The 22,761-nt window shown below is 36.1% G+C and overlaps 1 protein-coding gene across 5 annotated transcripts in view; it reads left to right on the forward strand.

Annotated features, from left to right (window-relative positions):
• Positions 1–205: 205 nt before the first annotated feature.
• The window catches only part of SLC4A7 (solute carrier family 4 member 7), an 87,683-nt gene continuing 65,127 nt past the window's right edge, over positions 206–22,761 (forward strand). For 3 of the 5 annotated variants that reach the window (XM_008071805.1, XM_008071814.2, XM_008071798.2), the window contains exons 1-4: positions 271–303; positions 9,812–9,893; positions 14,513–14,659; positions 22,209–22,347. In XM_008071805.1, the coding sequence (XP_008069996.1) occupies positions 271–303; positions 9,812–9,893; positions 14,513–14,659; positions 22,209–22,347 (401 nt within the window). Of the gene's footprint in view, positions 304–9,811; positions 9,894–14,512; positions 14,660–22,208; positions 22,348–22,761 lie in introns of all 5 variants that reach the window. The other 2 variants (XM_008071789.1, XM_008071818.2) reach the window with 1 other exon arrangement.

Genomic DNA, 22,761 nt, shown 5'->3' on the forward strand with positions numbered 1-22,761 from the left:
TGGCGTTCCTCTTTTGGTATTTTCATTTGCAACTAAGTGTGTATGTTGCTTCCCAAATCTGTTGTGCTCTGACCCTGTGTAAGTTGTAGCTATTAGCTTGGAAGATTAGGTAACTTAGAAGGCAGTGATTGGCTGTACCATAAAAGTAACTTAGAAGAGTTCATCTCTGCAAAGCACAGTGACCTAAATCAGATATGTGCTCACTGTCCCTGGAACCTTCAAGGGACTTACTGCTTTACATTATCAAAAACAAGGCATTTCTATATTACTATGGAAAGATTTCGTCCGGAGAAGAAGTTACCTGTATGTACCTAGTACATAGTTAAGATCTTATATTTTATTTACAAACAAATTGGACTCTTTCATAGTTTAATAGTGGAGCTTGAAGAAATGTCAGGCTTATTAGCTCTGGCTTAGAATAGTATCATCCTCTGTGTCCTTGGCAGTGGAAGTCATCTGCTGAAGAGTAAATTTTTGTATAAAGTTAGAAATGTTTGTAGCATCTTTATTCTTTTGTAAAATTAGTTCTTTGACTGATAATGTTCTTCGAATGAGCCTTTACAAATTACTTGACTAAGGTGTTAGGAAATAAATCACTTTATCTTGTTAAGTATGTTTTGAAGCTAAAGTGATAACTGAAATTACTCTATATGGTTAACAGTCATAATTTATGGGATGTGTTATTTTTGAGCTATAACCATATGTCTTGTATAATGGAAAAATTGATTTGTGATAGGGATTTCTGATGGCAGTTTTAATTGATTTTGTAAGCCTCAGAGTGTCAGGTTACTAGACTAGGCTTATGCTGTGCTTTTAAATACTCTATTAGCATTCTTTTTTTCCCCTAATAATACGATTTTTGCATGTTAAGTGTCATTTTGTTAACTTGACCCAAGAGAAATACAAATTGTGAAGTTTGCTTTTTCAGGCAAGATAAATGACTATAAAGGGGTTAGTAAAATGTGTCAATAAAGGTATAAAATCTGTTCCTTACAAGACTAGACTTGATTAATTTTGCTGGGATTCCCATTTTGAATTGAATTTTGATTTTTTTATGTGAATTGATTTATTAAATTTCAAAATATTGAGCACCTATCTTTGTTAGAGCTTTGTGTTCACAAGGATTCGCTAAGTGAGTCCAGTATAAATTTTTAGGAGTGTCTTAGCCTTTGAAACATACTGGACATTCAACAAGTATTAGAGAATTTACCCAGGTACCAGGCTCTGCTTGATACTGAAAATATAGCCTGGGAGATAGCAAGTAGTTACAGAAATATGTAATAAATGAATGCCATAAAGAAAAAAATACAGTATGTTCTCAGTGTATTACAGTGACCTTGTTCTGTAGACAGTGGAAGAATAAAGAACCTATGGGACTGGTACTTTAGAGACCTAACTTTTAATTTTAGTTGTTTTACCAAGTAACGGTGTGATCTTAAGCAAGTCACTTAAGCTCTGTGTGTCTCTTTTTAAAAAATTTTTAATCTAAAGAATGAGAATGTTGAACTGGAAAAGCATAGCCCTTTTCAAATCTATGAGACTGTAAGGTCTTATTTATTCATTAGGAAGGGAAAAGATAATTCATTGACTACCGGTTTTTGTTTTATAGGGAGTCACGTCTTAGCTGTAAATTAACTGATAAGCTGGACATTTGACTGTGTTATAGTTTTTCTTTCACTGTTGTGTACCCAGGATATGGAATAATGCTCAGCACATAGAATGCACTCAGCAAATATTTATTGAATGAATGAATGAGTTTATTAGTTCCTAGTCTTTAAGGAAATGAGACTTCTTTCAGGATCCATATTACATATTTTTGTAACTACTTGCTATCTCCCAGGCTATATTTTCAGTGTCAAGCAGAACCTGGTACCTTGGTAAATTCTCTACACTTGTTGAATGTCCAGTATGTTTCCAAGGCTAAGACACTCCTAAAAATTTATATTGGACCCACTTAGCGAATCCTTGTGAACACATAGGATTCCTGGGGAACAGAGTTATTATTCAGGAGAAGAATAGCCAAACAGACCATATAGCTGAGAAAGTTCCTTACTCATGTTGGGTTTCAGTAGAAAAATATGGTATAACCTTAAAAATACCCAGCTAATGATAACCTCACACCGATTGGAGAGGGGGATCTTGGTGGAAAACCTACTGGACCTTTTTGCTGCAAAGCACTTAATGAATCTTGATCTTCCTTCACCCCCCCCACCCCCCTACAGTTGTCTTTGCTTTTCTATACATTTTATTTGTTCATAAAGTCAGGGATAGTTATAAAAACAACCGGTCTTGGAAATAAATTTTAAAAATCTCATTTCTGCTAATAAACTTATACATACTTCATAGGTTAAAAAAAGGAATTCCTGTGTGTGTGTGTGTGTGTGTGTGTGTGTGTGTATGTGTATGATTAGAACTAGGAATGAGTGCATCGCCTTATAGAAATAGTATAATAAATATTTATGATTTATAATTTCATGTACAACCCTGATGAGGCTTTCCATTTGTCTGACTCTTGTGTCTTGTGATGAAACACTTGACAATAACTACCCAAATCCTCTTCACTAGAGGCTGTTAACCTGTCAGTTTAAGGCATCACACCTCTTTGAGTTGTGGTGATCTTACTTTCTTCAATTTCTTCAGTTTTCCTCCCCTTTGAAACTTTTTCTTCAAATTCAAATTGTCTTTAGTTACTACCATTATATTTGAAATAAAAATTTCTGAAACTTTTTGTTTCAGTGTCTGAGTTTATACAGTTCTTGCTGTCTTGGGGAAAAAGCATTTTCCCCAAGGCTTTTTAATTTTTTCTGTGGGAATCACATGATTATTAAAATTTGTAATATCTTTTCAGTATATCTTTACTTTTTTTTTGTGCTCATTTTAGAGTTAATGAATCAACAAACAAAAGCCAAATGACTTCTTCAGAAACTATGCATATCATTCTTTGGCTTTTTAGTTTGTGAAACAGTAGTCATTGATTTATTTCTTGAACTGGATTATAAAATACTGTTTGCCTTTCTCTTAAAGTTTTTTTCTGTAAATTTAAGGTTTTCTAATGTTTAAGTTCAACTTTTGCTGATGGGAAAGGATGAGTTGTGGTTTGAGGTTGTTTGGAGAAAAATTGTCATTTTGGGAAACTTTTTTTTTTAATATAATTTTTTATTTTTGGGCCATTGTTTAAATATGCTTTGATAGGTTGCCCTAGGCATTTTGGGGAAAATATTCTGACAGAAATAACTTGTAGAGCACTATTGATTTAGGTTGCTTGCATTACACTGAAAGTTTATAGTAGCTTACAATGCTTTCTTGTGAACTGGAATGAAGATTTTATTTTCTTAAGTATTAAAACAATGTAAATGAAATGAGAGTAGTTCCTGGAATGACCACTGAAATGATGAAGGGCATGGAACAGCTTCTGTTGAAGAGCAGTTTAAAGATGTAAGACTTGGCTGGGCTGGGTGGCTCGACCTGTAATCCTAGCACTTTGGGAGGCCGAGGTGAGTGGATTGCCTGAGCCTGCGTGCGGGTTCGAGACCTCAAGTTGCCTGGGCAACTTGACGAGACCTCATCTCTACAACAAATCAAAAATGAGCCGGGCATGGTAGCGTGTGCCTGTAGTTCCAGCTACTTGGAAGGCCGAGGCGGAAGGATCGCCGGAGCCCAGCAGGTCGAGGCTGCGGTGGCCGGGAGTGGCCATTGCACTCCAGTCTGGGTGACAGAGTGAGACTCCAACTCAAAAAAAAACAAACAAAAAAAAGATATAATACTTGTCTCTATATCCACAGACAAGATGCTCAAACTTTGATGTGCACCACGATCATATGGAGAAGTTATAAAATACAGATCCTTAGGCTCCACCTTCCTCTATTAAACCAGCATCTCTGGCACAGAGGAAGGCAAACTAAATGTTAACAAATTCTCTTTGTAGGCCGGGCTCGGTGGCTCAGCCTGTAATCCCAGCACTTTGGGGGACCGAGGTGAGTGGATTGCCTGAGCCCGCGGGTTCGAGACCCGTCTGGGCAACTTGACGAGACCTCATCTCTACAACAAATCAAAAATTAGTGGGGTGTGGTAGCGCGCGCCTGTAGTTTCAGCTACTTGGAAGGCTGAGGTGGAAGGATCGCCGGAGCCCAGCAGGTCGAGGCTGCGGTGACCGGGAGTGGCCACTGCACTCCAGTCTAGGCGACAGAGTGAGACTCCAACTCAAAAAAAAAAAAAAAAAAAAATTTCTCTTTGTGTGTCTGAGTTTAGATTGGATCATAAAAATCTAAAAATCTCATAAATTAGTACATTTTTAGGTCGGTATGAATGTTAGTTACAGCATCTTGTCATTTTAACCGTAGATACTTAGGTATGCATTTCCTAAGAATAATTCTCCTATATAACTGTAATACTATTTATTTTAGGATACATCTTAAATCTTATTCTTCACATCCATTTTAATTAGGAAATTAATAGCTGTTTGTTTCAGTAATGACTTCTCTAATTAACCTAGTTTTAAACTTACGTGGTAGATGAGAGTGTTCTGATAGAAAAATTTAATAATGTATTTTTCTTAATCAGATTGAGTAGAAACATAGCCATCATAGGTGGGTTATGCACCTATTCTTGGCACTTACATGTGGTGTCTTGTCCTACAGCTCTTTTTTTTTGAGTCAGAGTCTCACTTTGTTGCCCAGGCTGGAGTGCAGTGGGATACTCTTGGCCACTGCAGCCTGGACCTGCTGGGCTCAGGCAATTCTTACACCGCAACCTTTCAAGTAGCTGGAACTATAGGTGTGTGCCACCACACCCAGCTAATTTTTTGATTTATTGTTGAGACGAGGTCTTGCCATGTTTACCAGGCTGGTCTTGAACCCGCAGGCTCAGGCAGTCCTCTAACCTTGGGCTCCCAAAGTGCTAGGATTGCAGGCGTGAGCCACTGTGCCCTACTGTCCCATATCTCTTGAAGGTAAATATTACACTTTGATTGGTAGGTGAAGTGACTTTCAAAAGCTTATACACTTAAATCTATCTCTGTATTCAATGGTTAAATAAATCAAAGCAATGTAACAAATAATTGAGAGGTCTACCTCTATTACCACAGGTAAACAGTTTTGCTTTTTTCTTGTATATCATTCCAGTGTTTCATTATGCAAAGTCAAATATTCCTAATCTGAGGCTTTCTTACACAAAAGGTAGCATACTTTATATGTTCTCTACCTTGTCTGTATTTCATCTGATATAGGTCTTAGATATTTTTCATGCCAGTATGTAAAGAGTGTCCTTCCCCCCCCAGTAGCTTGCTTTGGGTCACGTGCCATAATTTAGCCATTCCTCTGTTAAGGAACCCTTTGATTGTTTCCAGTCTTTTCCTATTACAAGCGATACTGCAGTAAATAACCTTGTACATGTGTCATTTCTCATACAGAGAATTTAAGTTTTCTTTATGCTCTTATATGAATGATTATTAAATCTGTTGCCTTCTAAGTTACAGTGCAGTGGTAGTAGGAATAGATACCTTAGTTTATAAATAAAGCTTTGAAACCAAGGCTAAGTAATCGAAGATGAGAGTGAATAAATCCCATATTGAGTTAATTTGAATGCCTTTTTATTCTTACATGTATTAAAGTTTAGAAGCAGGGTCTATATGACTCATTCCTCTAAGGTTAAGAAATAAAACATTTTGATGTCAGAGATTGCTCTTTGCTGTTGCTATTTTTAGTTTTCCATTATATTCTTGGAGGTAAAAAGTGAGAAAGAGTAGTCTTTTCTAGATGGAAATTTTAAGATAACTGACTTTAGCAGATTCAATTCTTATTTAGATTGGAAAATATAGTTTATTCAAAGTGAGAGAGAGAGAGAGAGAAAGAAAGAAGACCCACCTCCCCAAGGAAATTAAAAAAAAAAAAAATAGTGAAGCATGTTTTTGTGACAGAAAATTCAACACTCCAGGATTGTCTCTGTGCTTCTCCCCACTGGTTTTCATCAGTGTGAGAGAATATGAGCAGTTTGATGTTTCATCTTACAGATATTCAATATGTGCATACATTTTATTTGTACTTTAAACAAAATTGTATTCTACACTCTACATGGTGTATTAACTCAGGCTATGTTAAGAAATATAGCCTAAAGCATTATTCTAAAATGATAGGATTTGAAACCACGCACTCCTATTTTAGAAGTGCCTACCCCTCCCTACCCCAAATGGCTTTGTTCTAAGGGATTTTCAGTATATATCTGTATGTACACTGCTGCATACTTTGTTTACTTATCATGTATCACAATGACCAATTTGTGTGGTCCACTTAATGTTTGCATTTACAGCAGAGTCTACCTTATTCATGTTTCACAGTTGTTGACTTAGGTAGGTGATGTTTTGTGAGGGAAGGAAGAATTGGAGATGTCTGCCTCTCTTCTCCCCCCTCCTTTTTTTTTTTTACAGTGTTAAGGCTGTGCATTTTTTAGACCTAAACATTTTAACTGTAGCTTGTTATGCAAGTTACACATGAAAACATTCTCATTGAAAACTGAAGCAATAACAATAAATTAATATCCGAATTGGCTTTCATTCAAACCCAGTTCCCTTTCCAAAGTGAGCAGTTAACAGTTTGGTGTGGCCAGGCATGATGACTCATGCCTGTAATTCTAACACTTTGTGAGGTGGAGGTGAGAGAATTACCTGAGTCCAGGGGTTCAAGACCAGCCTGGGCAATGTGGTGAGACCATGTCTCTATAGTAAATCAAAAAATTAGGTGGGTGTGATGGCGCGAGCCTGTAGGAGCAGCCACTTGGAAGGCTGAGGTGGAAGTGTCGCCTGAGTCCAGCGGGTTGAGGCTGCAGTGGTCATGAGCATGCCACTTGCACTCCAGCCTGGGAGACAAAGTGAGACTCTGATTCATAAACAAAAACAAAGTCCCAAACAAGCAACAACAAAAAACAAACAATTTGGTGTGGATCCATCAGGCCTTTTCCCTTGCTTTTTACTTAATATAAATTCATACTTACGGAAACATGTAAATATGGAAATAAAATTTTGGTTTAGTCTTGTAAGTATTTTTAACATAAATCTGATCTTATTTTACTTTCTACAATGTGCTTTTTCACTAAGTGATATATCCTTAAGATCTTTTCTTATCAAGACATTGATCTACTTTCATTTTGGGGGGATCTGTTTTTTTCAGGCTGTTTCATAGTGCTCCTTTAAGTATGAGATTGCCTTCTTACTATTGATGCATTTTTTTGGTCTCTTTTAATTATTAGAAATAGTGCCTCAATGAAAGTGGAAGTTCAGTGCCTTGCTCAAGGTTTCACAGTGTCTATGGAAGAGGGTTGGGTAGCCACGGACATCCTTTTTATAACATGTCACTTTTTGCACATGTGGGAGTATTTTCCTATGATAGATTCTTAGGTTGAAGAGTATGTATATTTTAATTAAATATAATAAATAATAGTAACATATAATATAAATGTAATATAAAGTAAACACTAATATTGTGAGATTGTATAACTTAAGCTTTTTTTTAAGTGAAATTAACTTAATGACATTGCGTTTAACATGTCACAAACATTTCAACAATATGTAACCAATGTAAAAATTCAACATGTAATCAGTATAAGTTTTTTTTGGTAATTTTTCATGCACAGCCTTCCAAATCAGGGGTGTCTCTTACACATAGCACATCACTGGAAGGGTTAGCTCAGTAGCCACGTGTGATTGGTGGGGACCATATTGGACCACTTATTGCCAGCTCCTTCCTCTTTGGTCACACTGGTTTCCTTTATATTCCTGGACCGTGCTAGCTGTACTTTTGCCTCACGACCTGTCTTAGTGTGATAACAAAATGCCACAGACAGATAATTTGTCACTAATAGAAATGTATTTCTCATGGTTCTGGAGGCTGGAAAGTTCTAGATCAAGGTGCTAGCAGGATTGGTGTCTGGTGAGAACTGCTCTCTCTGGGTAAGGTCTTTTTGAGTGTCGTTAGTACATCTAAACATGTAAGTAGCTGCATAGATGCAAAAGGTTATTTTTTGTTGTTATATGCAGGTGAGAGTTAAGTGTGTTGTTTTGCTTCATATCCTGGCAATTGTGCAAGCTAAATTGTGAAAGTTTGGAATGGTAGCAGTTAATCCCTTTTAGAATAGGCTGCCTCTCAGGATACAACTTCTGTCTTTTCACATAGGAGAGAGCTTTACTTTTGTACTTGTGCATGTTCAGGGACTAAATGATGTGACGTCATTGGAGGAGAACCAAAGGTTTTGAAATATGGCTTAATTTGGTTTGGTTTCGTACTTGCCTTTCCTTAATATGAAGTATGACTGCTGTGAGACAGTTTGATTAACCATACCTATGTCATCTGTCTTCTTAGTTCATTATATGAAATTCTCTTATGGTCTACACAGCCTGCTCCCACTCCTTTAAATATGGAACTTTAGCAAGTACTTATTCATTTCTGAGTGCTTGAATTAAATTGAACACCAGTAATTCAGAGTCATATACACGTACCTCTTGCTGTCCAAATTTTTTTGACTTTACAGTTTGGATATCTAGCCTTTAGAAAGTAAGTGTGGATATCAAATGATTTGCATTTTCTGATATACCATGTTTGGTTCTGAGTTTTGGGTAGCAGATAGTGGTAGTGTGGATAGGAAGGAATTTTTTTTTTTTTTTTTTTTTTTGAGTTGGGCTCTCACTCTGTCATGCAGGCTGGAGGGCTGTGGCATGGTCAAGGCTCACTGCAGCCTCAACCTCCTGGGCTTGGGCTGTCTTCCACCTCAGCTTCCTGAGTAGCTAGGACTGCAAGTGTGTGACTCCGTGCCCAGCTAGTTTTTTGATTTTTTTTTTTTGTGGAGAGGAAGACTTGCCATGTTGCCCGTGCTGGTCTCAAAACTCTTTGGCTCAAGTAGTCCTCCTGCCTTGATCTCCCAAAGTGCTGGGAATAGATGTGAGCCACCATGCCCAGCCAAGATTAAGGACTTTCTGAGGGAAGGGGCTTTGTTCATCCATCTCTGTTAGTGGCACAGCATCTTATGCATTAAGTTTATAATAAGTAATTAATAATGATTATAACTTTTTGAAAGTTATTAGAAGCTGAGAAGCAAAGTTAAAGCTTAAAATGTTATTCTTTTAAAAATGTATGTGTGGTATTTTACCATAAATATGTTTAGTCTTTTTGTTGAGCTGAAGAAAGGAATAAAATTATAAAGGTGGGATTTTTCACAACTGTAAACTAGAATTTCATAGAGTTGAATTTTGGCATGGATTTTACTTTGTGGGAGAAATAAAAAAGATCTTACAACTTTTGTTGGCTCTTGGTTAAGTGAAAGTGGTACTGCATATCGAACTACTTATTTGTAACAATTTTATGTTTAATCATAATCCAATCCAATATAGCTGAGTTAAGTGTTTCCCTTTATTTAGAGGACCTAAGAGCAAAAATCAAGAAAGAGCATTCATATTGACATCTGAGGGCTCTCCTCACATCAGATTTTCTTTAATTTCTTGTCCTGGGAGGTCTTTCCACTGAGGATGAAGTCTCTGTATATTCCCAATTATTTAGTAAGTTGCACAGAAAACCATTTAAAAGTTTTTGTCATCTTAATTCTTTTTTTCATCTTAATTCTTACTATGGGATTTTCAAACTGTTGCCTGTGGATTAAAAAAAAAAAGGCCCATAAACATTTTTAAAAGAATGAACTTAGCTTTAATAAGAATTCAGCTCTTTGAAACAAGGCAGTCTATTTTATATATTTTGGCCATTTCAAATAATGCACATAGTAGGTCCTTAGTATATTTTGATCTCATGAGTAAATGAGAGTAATTTGTTTTTAGGGTCCCGATGAAGAAGCTGTTGTGGATCTGGGCAAAACTAGCTCAACTGTGAACACCAAGTTTGAAAAAGAAGAACTAGAAAGTAAGTTCATTTAAAATAATTGACTATGCTTAGCAGGATAAATTACTAATTAATGTTTGTTAGTATCCTTTAACTCTTTGCATTCAGATGTCTCCTCTGAGGTGACATCGTAAATCTAGCAAACCACGAATGTCCCCTTTCAAGGGACACAAAAAGGTTGCCGGTGATTATACAGGACAAAGTTATGCAAATGCAGATTTTTAAAAAATGTATGTTTCCTTGAAGTTTTCCATTCAAATTGCATGAAAAAGCAAAGAGATGGAATATATACTCTGATATGATTGATCAGTTGAAAAGTGGTTTTCAGGAATCACTAGTGTGTTCTTCCACATCTTTGAACAACAGACTGGACAATACATTGCATATTATTAATGTGGGAGGAAGAAAACAAGACTACATTGCTCAAATAGAGGAACACCAGGTGGAAGACGTCAAACTAATTACTATTGCACAATATGTATCAACGAACCTGCAATGCATATCTGTGAATGTATCACATGTCACCACATGCTAGAAAAATATAAGATATGAAAGTTTGATTTTTAGGGGGTCATAAATAAGTTCCTCAGTGTCCAAAATTCCATTATAACCAGATATCATTACAATAAGATAATTGGTTTAGTGTGCCACAGTTTAATATGAAGTGATTAATTTTTTACTGTTCTGTGAAAAAGGGCAGTGGACTTGGTAAGTGATCCCCTTACTGCAATGTCTCCCAGTGCATAGAGTTAAGTTTTACCTACTATCTGTTAAAATATTGTTGTTATGAGGTAAAGGATACATTTAGAAAACTGCTTGACACTTTTGTGAGTATTGTTTAAAGAATAGTAGTGTAGCAAACACCCATGTAGCCACCACCATGTCTAGAAATGGAGCATTCCCTGATTATTTACTGTTTATTAAAAGTATTGGCAAAAGATAGAGTTCAGAATGCTTTTCAAACTTTAGTGATGGTTACTATTAGGTGCTTAACTTGGAAAACTTAAAGACCACAGTCACAAAATTAGTTAGTTCTTTTAAATTTTTTTTTATTTCTAGCAGGCTGGTAGTTTGTATTTTGAGTATGCTAGAGTGCCAGACTAATAAGCCACAGTTATCACTAGTTATCATCTAAATGTTCATTTATAGGTCTGTTACATCATCCTTTTAAAATGCTGCAGTAACCTCATGTAGAATTGTGGAGCAACTGTGAGTTATTTGCCCGTCTTTCTTCCTTAAGTGGCAAGAAGTCCTGGCAAATTATTTCTTTCTTTCTTTTTGAAATAATTTTAGATTTATAGAAAGGCTACAAAGATAATACAGAGTGTTTTGTATAAACTTAACCCAGGTTCTTCTGATGTTAACATTTTGCATAGCTGTCATACATTTGTGAAAGTGAAGAAATTCACATTGCATAGTTTAATTAAAATTTGGTTAATTAGTAGCTAACTATGAATCAAACCATAGATTTTATTCAGAATTCACGGTTTTTTTGTTTTTCTTTTTTCCCACTAATGGACTTTTTCTGTTACAGGATTCAGATCCAGTTCAGGATCTAACACTACATTTTAGTTGTCATGTCTCCCCTAATCTATAACCATTTCTCATTCTTTGTCTTTCATGACCCTGACACTTATGAACATGACTTATTTTTGATGGAGTTGACCTCAAATTCTTGGTTAACATGGTGTTTATGGCAAATGTTTTGAGAGACTTTTTTTGGGTGGTCTTTTTAGGAACTACATCCTTAAGTTAAAATCTTCTGAGAGAGCTAGTACTGTTGTTTTAAGAAGGAGATGGGAAGAGACCCTGATTAGAGTTCTCCTCATTTATATGCTGAGATTTTCTTAATGTAAAAAATGGACTTTAAAAGACTAGATTTCCTAGGGCTTCTGGAAAGAACCTCAGTTATCTAGAAACTTGTGGTTAGATTCTGTAAATTACAGTAGTTGGGAAGGTTGACATTTTTAGCAATAATTTTGCTATTTCAAATGTACGATGATATATTTAATCCATTACTTAACCGTTGGTCAACCCTCAATATACGTGGCCTGGAATGTGAAGGAGGCTCTTGACTGTGTCTTGGCCTCCTTTGGTGACCCTGGTCCCCTTGGCTCTGTGTACTTTGTACTCATCTACATTTTGGTATCGAGTTTGAGGGAAAGATTAAGTTTATCTCAGCGAGTTTGTGCGAATAGGCTTTTGATGGCATAAAGGGGAAAGAAAAAGGAAAGAAAAAATTGTTGCAGAGGACACTGAAGGCCAATAATAAAAGCAGAAGTAGCAGTAAGACTTAATCTCCCAATCTTTGGATTTTAGTGTATTGTTATTTATTTTATCTAGCCTTTCTAAACTGCAAACTCAGAATTTATTTTTATCTTGGTGCTTTGGGGCTTGTATGCCAAGACCCATTAGTACTAATTGGAGTAACAACTTTGTAATTCCCAGTGCACAGTGTTGGGAACTTGACTCTTTAATTTCCACTTTTCTTGGTGTTCAGAAAGAAATAGTTTCACTAAAATAAGTTGTGAAATTACTGAGTTTTTTGATACTTTAAAAAAAAAACTTTTTATGTTGCGATAATTTACATAACTTAAAATTCACCATGTACAATTATTTGGCTTTTAGTATATTCACCATATTGTACGGCCATTACCACTCTCTAATTCCCAAGACATTTCAATCATTTCAAAAAGAAACCGTATATAATTAGTTTTTTTTTTTTTTTTTGAGTTGGAGTCTCACTCCGTCGCCCAGACTGGAGTGCAGTGGCCGCTCCCGGCCACCGCAGCCTCGACTTACTGGGCTCCGGCGATCCTTCCGACTCAGCCTCCAAGTAGTTGGAACTACAGGCGTGCGCTACCTCGCCCGGCTGATTTTTTAATTTATTGTAGAGATGAAGTCTTGCTGCCCAGGCGAATCTCGAACCCACGGGCTCAGGAAATCCACTCACCTCAGCCTCCCAAAGGCACGGGATTACAGGCTGAGCCACCAAGCCTGGCTCTATAATTAGTTTTTAACATCTGGATTTTTTTTGCTAGATAATTGAGATTTAATTTCTATATCCATTTATTAAGTGCTTACCATGTGCTAGGCCGACTGATGGGTGCTGGGAGATGTTTGAGCAAATCATTTTAGTTAAAAGTATGTTCTCATAAGTCTGTTTCTCTTTTAATTGAAAAGGTAATTATTTACTGACATTAATATGTTGGTAGCTATGATAAGATGTTGGTGTCACCTTTATCAGCCTTAGCTGGGAATGTGAATATCAGGAAACTCAAATTTTATGCTGCTCTGTGCATGTTCGCAAATGGCCACGGAATCACTACAATTATTGATTTGGGGATTACAAGTAAAATTTTTTTTTTTTTGAGTTTGGAGTCTCACTCTGTTGCCCAGACTGGAGTGCAGTGGCCGCTCCCGGCCACTGCAGCCTCGACCTGGTGGGCTCCGGCGATCCTTCCACCTCAGCCTTCCAAGTGGCTGGAACTACAGGCGCGTACTACCACACCCGGCTAATTTTTTGATTTATTGTAGAGATGAGGTCTCACCAAGTTGCCCAGGCGGGTCTCGAACCTGCAGGCTCAGGCAATCCACTCACCTCAGCCTCCCAAAGCGCAGGATTACAGGCTGAGCCACAGAGCCTGGCTTACAAGTAAATTTTAGTGTGTGTCAGCAACTTCGTAGATACAGAATCCAGGAGTAGTGAGGATCAGTTGTTCTTTCAAATCTTATCTATGGATGAAGATCCTGAGTTTCTTGAAGTATTTATTTTCTGGCCATCTTACAGAAATTCTTAGGGAAAGAATGTCATTATCTGTTTGTATTTCAGCATGTTACTTTTTTATTAGTGCACAAGGGTAAAAAGCAACTTTATACTAGATGTTTTTTGTGTAGTTGCAAATTAGTTGACCTTGTAGTCCATGTCTAGGAACTTCATTTAAGCTACTTAAGAAATGAAGTTCATGGCTCTCAATTTTGACAGAGTGCTGCTCACTCGGGTTCCCCTAGATTCGCTTTCATCTGTTGGGCAAAAGCAGAGATTGCCTTTCATAACTGTTTTGTTGTTAGAATACAGAGTCAGGATAATGCAATATCAGCAGTCACATTTGCTAATCTAAAAGGGATATGATACTTTTACTCTATTGCTTTTTTATCCAGTCTGACCATCTTTTCCATTTATTTGGGTGCTTTACATTTAATGTAGCCCTCAGTAATTTGGACCTCGCTGATTTAAGGTTTTTTAAACTTTTAAAAAGTTAGTAAATAAATATTTACCAATATTTATATGTATTACAATAATTATCATCATTAAAGCATATCCCTTAAGGACCTCTACTAACTGCTACTGGTGGCCTTAAGTGTAGATTACATAAATTTATGTCTACACAGTTTGATTTCAGGTGGGCCAAGCTCTTCTTTCTCAAAACGTTTTTTTAGATGTGCAGACGAATGCTTGCATAAGGAACCTGTATATCTTGTGTAGTCATTAGTCATTGGTATTAGCCCTTGGCAAAATATTCTGTGTAATGCTTTGTAAAATATTCTTTGTTTTTAGAGTAAATTTTGGTGTACTTTTATGTATATCCCCCTTTTTCTCTTTTGGAAAACTGGTAATATGTTTCTGAACCTCTTAATAGGTCATAGAGCTGTGTATGTTGGTGTTCACGTCCCGTTTAGTAAAGAGAGTCGTCGACGTCATCGGCATCGTGGACACAAGCATCACCACCGAAAAAGAAAAGATAAAGAGTCAGATAAAGAAGATGGACGGGAGTCTCCTTCTTATGGTAGGGGAAAACAGTAGTTCTCTGTTCATAGTTTAAGGTTCTTCCTGGAAAATATTTTTTCTATTAATTAAATATTTCCTTTTAAAAATTCCATGTCTACAGTAATTTAGACACATTATATACATTGGAGAATACAGTCGAATTTTTTTTTTAATAAGAAAAATCTTTAGTTTAAAGGTTAAGATCTCCTTCATAAAAGTAAAATAAATGGCTTTGTTTTCTCATTGTATTCTAGTTTTAGAATTGTAAAAGTTGGCCTTGTCACTTAACCTCAAGTTTAGTGGGGTTTAATTTTCTTTTCTCTACCATGTATTTCATTACTTAGGTATACAGTGAATAGATATTGGGAATCCTTAGGCTATCCTAGAAGGGATTAATGTTTTCTCCCTTTTTATACCAAATTTTTTGGCCCGAAGATTTCATCTACTAGGGTAGACTACTTGGTTTTCTATGCAAAAAAAAAAAAAAGAGTGCTCTGATTTGATAGTATTAGCTATATAAAAGGACAGGGATTTTGGGGGGGGTTGATGGGGGGTTTGGGGGGAGGCTTATTATTTAAAAGCTGAGAAGTATAGAAGTGCCAGTAGAAATCAGAAAGAAAAAGGCATACATTGGAAGAAAGAGAATGTTCTCTCATAATAAGCATTGATAGCAATGATTTAAGTGGCACTGAAAGTAGGAAAGGTGAGAGCCAAAAAAAAGCAGTTGTGCATTTTGAGGGATGATTCTTAAACATGATGCTTAGTTGACATACAGGACAGCCTTAGTTGAAGGCCTTCTGTGCACCATGGGTTCTTGCATGTGCTTTCTAGCAAAGAAAGCTCTGTGAGTTGTAACCATACAGGCAGGCACTTGTGTGCTTTGCTAAAGGTAAGTTTTTTGAAAAGACAAGGAGCAAAAAAATTAGTGTGTATAATACTAGTCATAACATGAACATAAGAAAGAAAATACGGGTGGCCTAGTAAAATATAAAGTTCCAGTTCTTGCTGAAACATTCCACTAGTCCCTTGACAATTAATCATCTTAGCGTTTTTTAAAAGATATAATCATCTTAGCGTTTTTTAAAAGATAGCTTACTATATTTGTTTTATAGATTAGGAAACTGGCTCCAAGAGGCTAAATGGTGGGACTCTTTTAAGAACCTCTAATAAGAGATTTTAATGGGCTAGTAAAATAGTAAGTGGTCATGTGGCTAACACCAGTCTCATGTAACTAGCAAAAGTAAAGTGAACACTGAATTTGAATTTGGAAAGGGTCACAAGTGAACATCTTTTGATGATATTAAGTAATTTAGAAGTATTGTTCCATACGTTGTACCCATTCAGTTTAGGATATGCTAGGCTCTTCTTTGAGTGATCAGTATGCTTCCCTAGTTCCTACTGAATATAAAGGTTCTCAATGTTTTTGTGGACAGAAATGTTTACTAAACTGTAAGTATGTTTATATGTTCACCTAAGGAAGATGATTTCATATTTCAAGCTAGGGTATGGGGTTAGTAGTCTATGTATAATGGTTTGGAAAATAAATTATGATGAAGAAATATTTGACTTTTGAATTGAATAACCAACCCTGGGAAGAATTTATGTCCCTGAAGTGGGTTTGTTTTGGCTTTAACTACCAATTTTTATCCCAGAAGGTGCTACAAGTAAAGTCTCTTCTTTCTTCCCCTTGCTCTGAAGAGAGATTGCACAGGACTTTTGCTTCTAGACATAATGGAATAACAGGGATTAAATCTCTCCATTTTATTTTTAAACTTATTTTTACTTTTTGGTTATTTTTCCATGATTTTTTTCCTCCAACTTTATTGAGGTATAATTAACACGTGAAAATTGTGTATATTTAAGGTGTACTGCATGAGGATTTGATATATATATATATACATTGTGAAATGATTACTCCAATCCAGCTACTTAACACAATCATCACTTCATATAGTGTATAGTGAGAACACTTAAGGTCTACTCTCTTATCAAATTTTAAGTGTACAATACAGTATTATTAACTACATTCATCATGTTGTATACTAGATCCCCAGAATTTATCCAGTTTTTAACTGAAAGTTTATAACTACCTTCCCATTTAAAATAACTAAAAAACTGGGTGAAATATATGAAACAGTAGTTTTTGGACATCGGACAAAAGGCTACACAGGACTTTGATTTCTGAGAGAGGAAAAGCACAGGAGATGAGTCCTTTGATTGCCTGAGCTTATTATTGCCTAGACAGTTTTCAGACCATGGCACATGGAGAGAAACCAACAGAGCCCTGCAGACTCTCACAGCTGAGGAGGCACAGATCGGAATTTGGGGAGGCCAGAGAGGCTAGAATTTGAGGTGTAGTGTGCGGGAGACTAGAGAGCTACCCAGAGAGTTCCGGAGATCTGAAGAAGGGTCCTTCTGAGTCTTGGCTTAGTACTGGTTTGAGCATGTATGAGAGGGATACTGCTTGTGGCCTAGGTAATAATTACCAGAAAGTGGTAGGCTGAGCATTTTCCATACTTCACACAAGATTGGGAATAGTATGTGTTCTCATCTGTTTACAGTGGAAAGACTCTGAGACTTAACAGAGTTCTTAGGAGGGCATTACTTCAGTAGTGAGTCTAGATTAGCTTTACACTAAAGTTGCAGCAAATCTGCTTAAAAATTCTTAAATGCGGGCCTTAAGAGAATTAATGACAAGTAACTATTTGCCAGAGTAAAATATTATATTACTAAAATAAATAGGGTAAGATTTAGCACCTGACAATGTAAAATTCGCAATATCTGGTATCCAAAAATTATTTCCTAAAGAAGCCGGAAAATATGAGCCATAACTGGGAAAAAAAATAAATCAATAGAATCGGATCCAGATCCAGAAATGACAGAGTTGATGGAATTAGAGAACAAGAATATTAAGGCAACTATAATAAGTATGTTCATGTGTTCAAAAGGATAAAGTAAAATAAGACCATGATAAAAAGAGATATTGAGAATATAAGAAAGCCCCAAATGGAATTTCCAGAGATGGAAAAATATAATATCAGAAATAAACAATAGACTGATTAGGATTAACAGAGTATTTACTACTGCAAGGGGAATAAAAGCAGTCATATATTTTTGAAGATATAGTGATAGATAGAAACTATCCAAAATGAAACCAAGAATAAAACAACTAAAAATAGTGAATAGAGCATCAGTAATTTGTGAGACAATAACAGGCAGTCTTGCATGAATAATTTAGAAATATTTCTAGAGTCCCAGAAAGAAGGGACCCCCCCAAAGGAGGTTAAAAGAAAAAATATTTGAAGAAATAAAAGTTGAAAAATTTTCAAACTTAACGAAAACTGTGGGCTTATAGATCCAAGGAACTGAACAAAACTCAAGGAGAAGAGACATGAAGAGAACATGCAGTGGCACATGAAAATTCAAATTGTCAAAATCAGGATGTAATAATCCTGCATGTGTATACATATAATAATGACTTCAAAATGCATGAAGCAAAAACTCATAAATTTGAAAAGAGAAAGAGAAACATCCACAGCTACAGTTGAAGGCTTCAGCTCTCCTTTCTCAGTAGTAGACAGAACAAGTAAGGATATAGAAGACCTGGCTAAAACTACCAACCAGATTGACATTGACATTTATAGAAGAACAGTTCACCTAGGGACAGCAGAATACACATTCTTTACAAATGCAAATGGAACATCTACCAAAGTAAATCATATTTTAGGCCATAGAACAAGTCTCAATAAATTTAAAAGGAGTGAAAGTGTTCACTGATCACAATTGAATTAAACTAGAAAGGTACTGAGAAAAATCCTCAGATATTTAGATATTAAGGGAATACTTGTCAGTAATCATGGGTTGAAGAAGCATTCACAACAGTAATTAGAGACTGTTTTTGAATCACTGAAAGAATAGTATAGGCAGGTAACTGAGATAGAATCTTGCAAAGTGAGGATATGGTTCTGATATGTACAGGCTTCTTTTAACATGGTACTGTGTAAAGTGAGGACTGTCTGTCTACATATTGAAGTGCATTTGATGCAGCTAAAGCAATGCTTAGAGGAAAATTTGTAGCATTTAATCCTTTTAATAAAGAACAAGAAAAGTTGAAAATCAGTGACTTTAAGCTTCTAGCTTAAGAAACTCAAAAACAAGCCGGACTCCGTGGATCAGCCTGTAATCCTGTGCCTTTGGGAGACTGAGGTGAGTGGATTGCCTGAACCCGCGGGTTCGAGACCCGCCTGGGCAGCGAGACTTCATCTTTACAATAAATCAAAAAATCAGCTGGGCATGGTAGCGCATGCCTGTAATTCTGGCTACTCGGAAGGCTGAGGCGGAAGGATCGCCAGAGCCCAGCAGGTCGAGGCTGTGGTGGCCGGGAGCAGCCACTGCACTCTAGTCTGGGAGACCGAGTGAGACTCCAACTCAAAAAAAAAAAAAGAAACTCAAAAACAAAGACCAAAAAAAAAAAAAGCAAATTAAACCCAGAGAAAGGAAACAAAGCAAAAATGAATAAAAATTAGAAAAACAATAGCAAAAATCAATCAGACCAAAATCTGGTATTTTGAAAAAAGATTTTTAAAATTGATAAGTCTATAGTCAGATTGACTGGAGGGAGAAAACCCCACAAATGACCAGTATTAGTAGTTGTTAGTATATATTCTACAGACATTAAAAGGCTAGTAAAGGTGTATTATTGGTGGCTTTGTGCCAACAAAATTGATAATTTAGATGAAATGAGCAAGTTCTATTAAGAATATAAATTCTCAAGCAGATATATATATTAAAGGACTAAACCAAAGAAATTGAATTTGTAGTCTAAAACATTCTCACAATGAAAATTTACTCCCAGATGGCATCAGGGATGAATTGAAACAAATATGTAAGGAAGAAATAATATGGACTCTGCTAGAAAATTTTAAAGGGGAGAATATTTTCCAGTTTGTTTTATGATCCATCATTACCCTGATACCAAAGGTAGACAGATATGTTACAGGAAAAATAAAGCTACAGACTAATATTCTTGTGAACGTAGTTTCAAAAATCCTTAACAAATAAAAATAGGTTTTATCCAGTAATATTTAAAAGGATAATACTTCATGACTGTGGTGGTTTAATTAATGCCCTCCAAGGTGTTGATGTCCTAATCCTTGAACCTATGAGTATTACCTTATATGGCAAAAGGGACTTTGCAGATTTGGTTAGGTTAAGGATTTTGAAATGGGAATATTGTCCTGGATTAGGTTAATAGCTGTGATATAGTCTCAGCCATCCTTAGTAAAAGGAGGTCAAGCGATTAGACTGGAAATTGATGTGGTTACAGTGATGTGAAGAAGGATCCTGATCCCAGGAATGTAGACAAGAAGCTAGAAAGGTGAGAGGATTGGATTTTCTCCTAGAGCCTCCAGAGGGAATGAATCCTGCCAACACCATGATTTTAGCCATGTCATACTGGTATCAATAAGATAATAAATTTGTTTTGTTCAAACCACTAGGTTTGTGGTCATTTATTATAGCAAAAATAGGAAACTAACATGATGACCTAGCTAAAAATGTAAGGTTGGTTTACGATTTAAACATCTGTCAATATAAATAAGTAACCACCAGTATAAAGGAGAAAAGCAATAAAATCAGTGCAAAAAAAGCCTTTAACAAAATTCAACCCTAATTTATGATAAAACTTAGTGAACTAGGAATAGAAGGAAACTTTCTCAATCTTTTGTAGATAAAGATTATCTACAAAAAATACCTCCACAGTCAGCATCACATTTAATGATGAAAGACTGGGGTTCTGATTCAGAAGAAAGCAAGAATCTCCTCTCTCACCAGTTACACAGTGCTGCACTGAAATACCTAGCCTCATTCTCTTACAAAAAGAAGTCAAGTAAAGCCAGTTGAAAAATGAGAGATGGCAAGAAAGAAAGAAGCAGTGTACAGATAGCAGTGAAAAAGTGAAATGGTCTTTATTCATAGATACAGGATCATGTAGGTAGTGAAAACTACAGGGTACTGAGTTTCACAGTGTCATCTATATATATATGCCTTATATGTATAAGGTGCTGCTGTGTATGAGGTTTATATGTAAACCTTATATGTATAATATACTTTATATTTATATGGGATCAGTCTGGCGCAAGATATGTAATACCTAAATGTTTGCAAGTTCAGAACATTAGGAAGTTCAATCTCAATGTGTTTTTATTTGCCTTGCCACAGGTCTTAGGGTATTCCTTCAATTTGAAGGTTCAGGTCATATATATATTGGAAAATTTTCAGATATATTTTTCATATGCTTCTCCCCTGCCTTTTTTCCCCCCATTTTCCTCTTTCTGGAGTTCTTTCTGATTGACCTTCTCCATATCTCTTAACCTTTTGTGTTTTCTACTTCCTTACCTGTTGTTCCTGTTGTTTCTTTGAAACTCCTTTGCATTCTCTGAGATCTTTTTAAGATCTTGGTCTTCTTTTAACAGTTCCTTCTAATCTGCTCTTTATCTGGTTCTAATGTTCCTGTTTGTTGCATCTACAAATGCCTGGAGAATTATTTACTTATATGTAAATTTTGAGTGTGAACCCATCTCTCATATCCAACAGTTTTTTTTTTTTTTCTTTTTTGGCAGGGGGGAGGGTTGGGGTCTCACAATGTCATCATCCAGGCTGGAGTGCAGTGGCATAGTCATAACTAGTCACAGCCTTGACCGCCTGACCTCAGGCAATTCTCCAGTCTCAGTCTTCTGAGTAACTGGAACTGTAGGCACATGCTACTACAGCTGGCTAACTTTATGAGTTTTTTTTGTAGAAGCAAGGTCTTGCTATGTTACCTAGTCTGGTCTTGAACTCCAGGGCTCAAGCAGTCCTCCTGCATTGGCCTCCCTAAGTGCTAGGAATCAGGTGTGAGTCACCACACTGGTTGGTTTGTTTTTAATTGTTGCATTTGTTTGTTTATTTGTTTATATGGAGCCCTAAGGCTTTCAACTGCCCTGGACTGGTATTTTTGCCTGTTTCCCTGTTTGGCACTTCTGTACCACATAAGTAGTTTAATTTCAGGTGCCATGAGTGTGACTTGTTCTATCTCTCAAAACCAGCTAACAGTTTTGTTTCTCTGTGATGGTAGGAAAAGCCGGCTTCTATATACTTGTAGCTTTAAGTTTTCTCATTTTTTAGAACTTGGAGATTGACTATTTTTCAGTCTTGAACTTAACTTTCATGTTAAATAACCTATTTTGATCCAACATTTTCATACATTTTTGATGAGAAAAAAATGTCTTGGGATGTTGCTTATTTTTATTTTTGTTTGTTTAAGGTGAGTTATAAACCTAGTTTTGACCTATTTATTTTTAACATATTATTTTTTTCTCTGTAGAGGTTACGTTTCTGTGTCATTCTTTTCCCCCCTGGATTATTGGTTCTTGTTTCTTTTCAGAATTATAATAATTTAATAATAATTAAAAGTTTGGATGAAATATATTTACGTATACAGTAACAAAAGTGTTTCACTTTCAAAACTGGATTTATATTTGATGAGTTGAGGGCAGTTTTAAGTATATTTATGTTCTTATTTTATGAAGACACTCCATCCCAGAGAGTTCATTTTATTCTTGGTACTGAAGATGATGATGAAGAACACATTCCCCATGATCTCTTCACGGAAATGGATGAACTGTGTTACAGAGATGGGGAAGACTATGAGTGGAAAGAAACTGCCAGGTAGTACTGCCAGCTGTCATTTTTCAATTGTTTGTACTTGATTTGTTTGTGAATGAGAATATTAAATTGAAATTATGAGATATATCTGGTGCTTTAAACCAATGACCAGAGAATTTCCCTGCCAATGGGTGGAAATTCTGTCTTTAATTTTTCTCTTTATTCTCAACCTTGTTGACTTAAATAATTCTTTTTTTTTTAATGTATGTCAATCTTTTAAACTATTTATATGTTGTAGATTTTATTTGATGTATTTTTATTTTTATTTTTTTTTTATTTTTTGAGTTGGAGTCTCACTCTGTCGCCCAGACGAGTGCAGTGGCCGTTCCCGGCCACCACAGCCTCGATCCGCTGGGCTCTGGTGATCCTTCCGCCTCAGCCTTCCAAGTAGCTGGAACTACAGGTGTGCGCTACCAC

The sequence above is a fragment of the Carlito syrichta genome, unplaced genomic scaffold, assembly GCF_000164805.1.
Source record: "Carlito syrichta isolate Samal-C Ts95f unplaced genomic scaffold, Tarsius_syrichta-2.0.1 Scaffold113587, whole genome shotgun sequence".
Taxonomy (NCBI): Eukaryota; Metazoa; Chordata; class Mammalia; order Primates; family Tarsiidae; genus Carlito; species Carlito syrichta.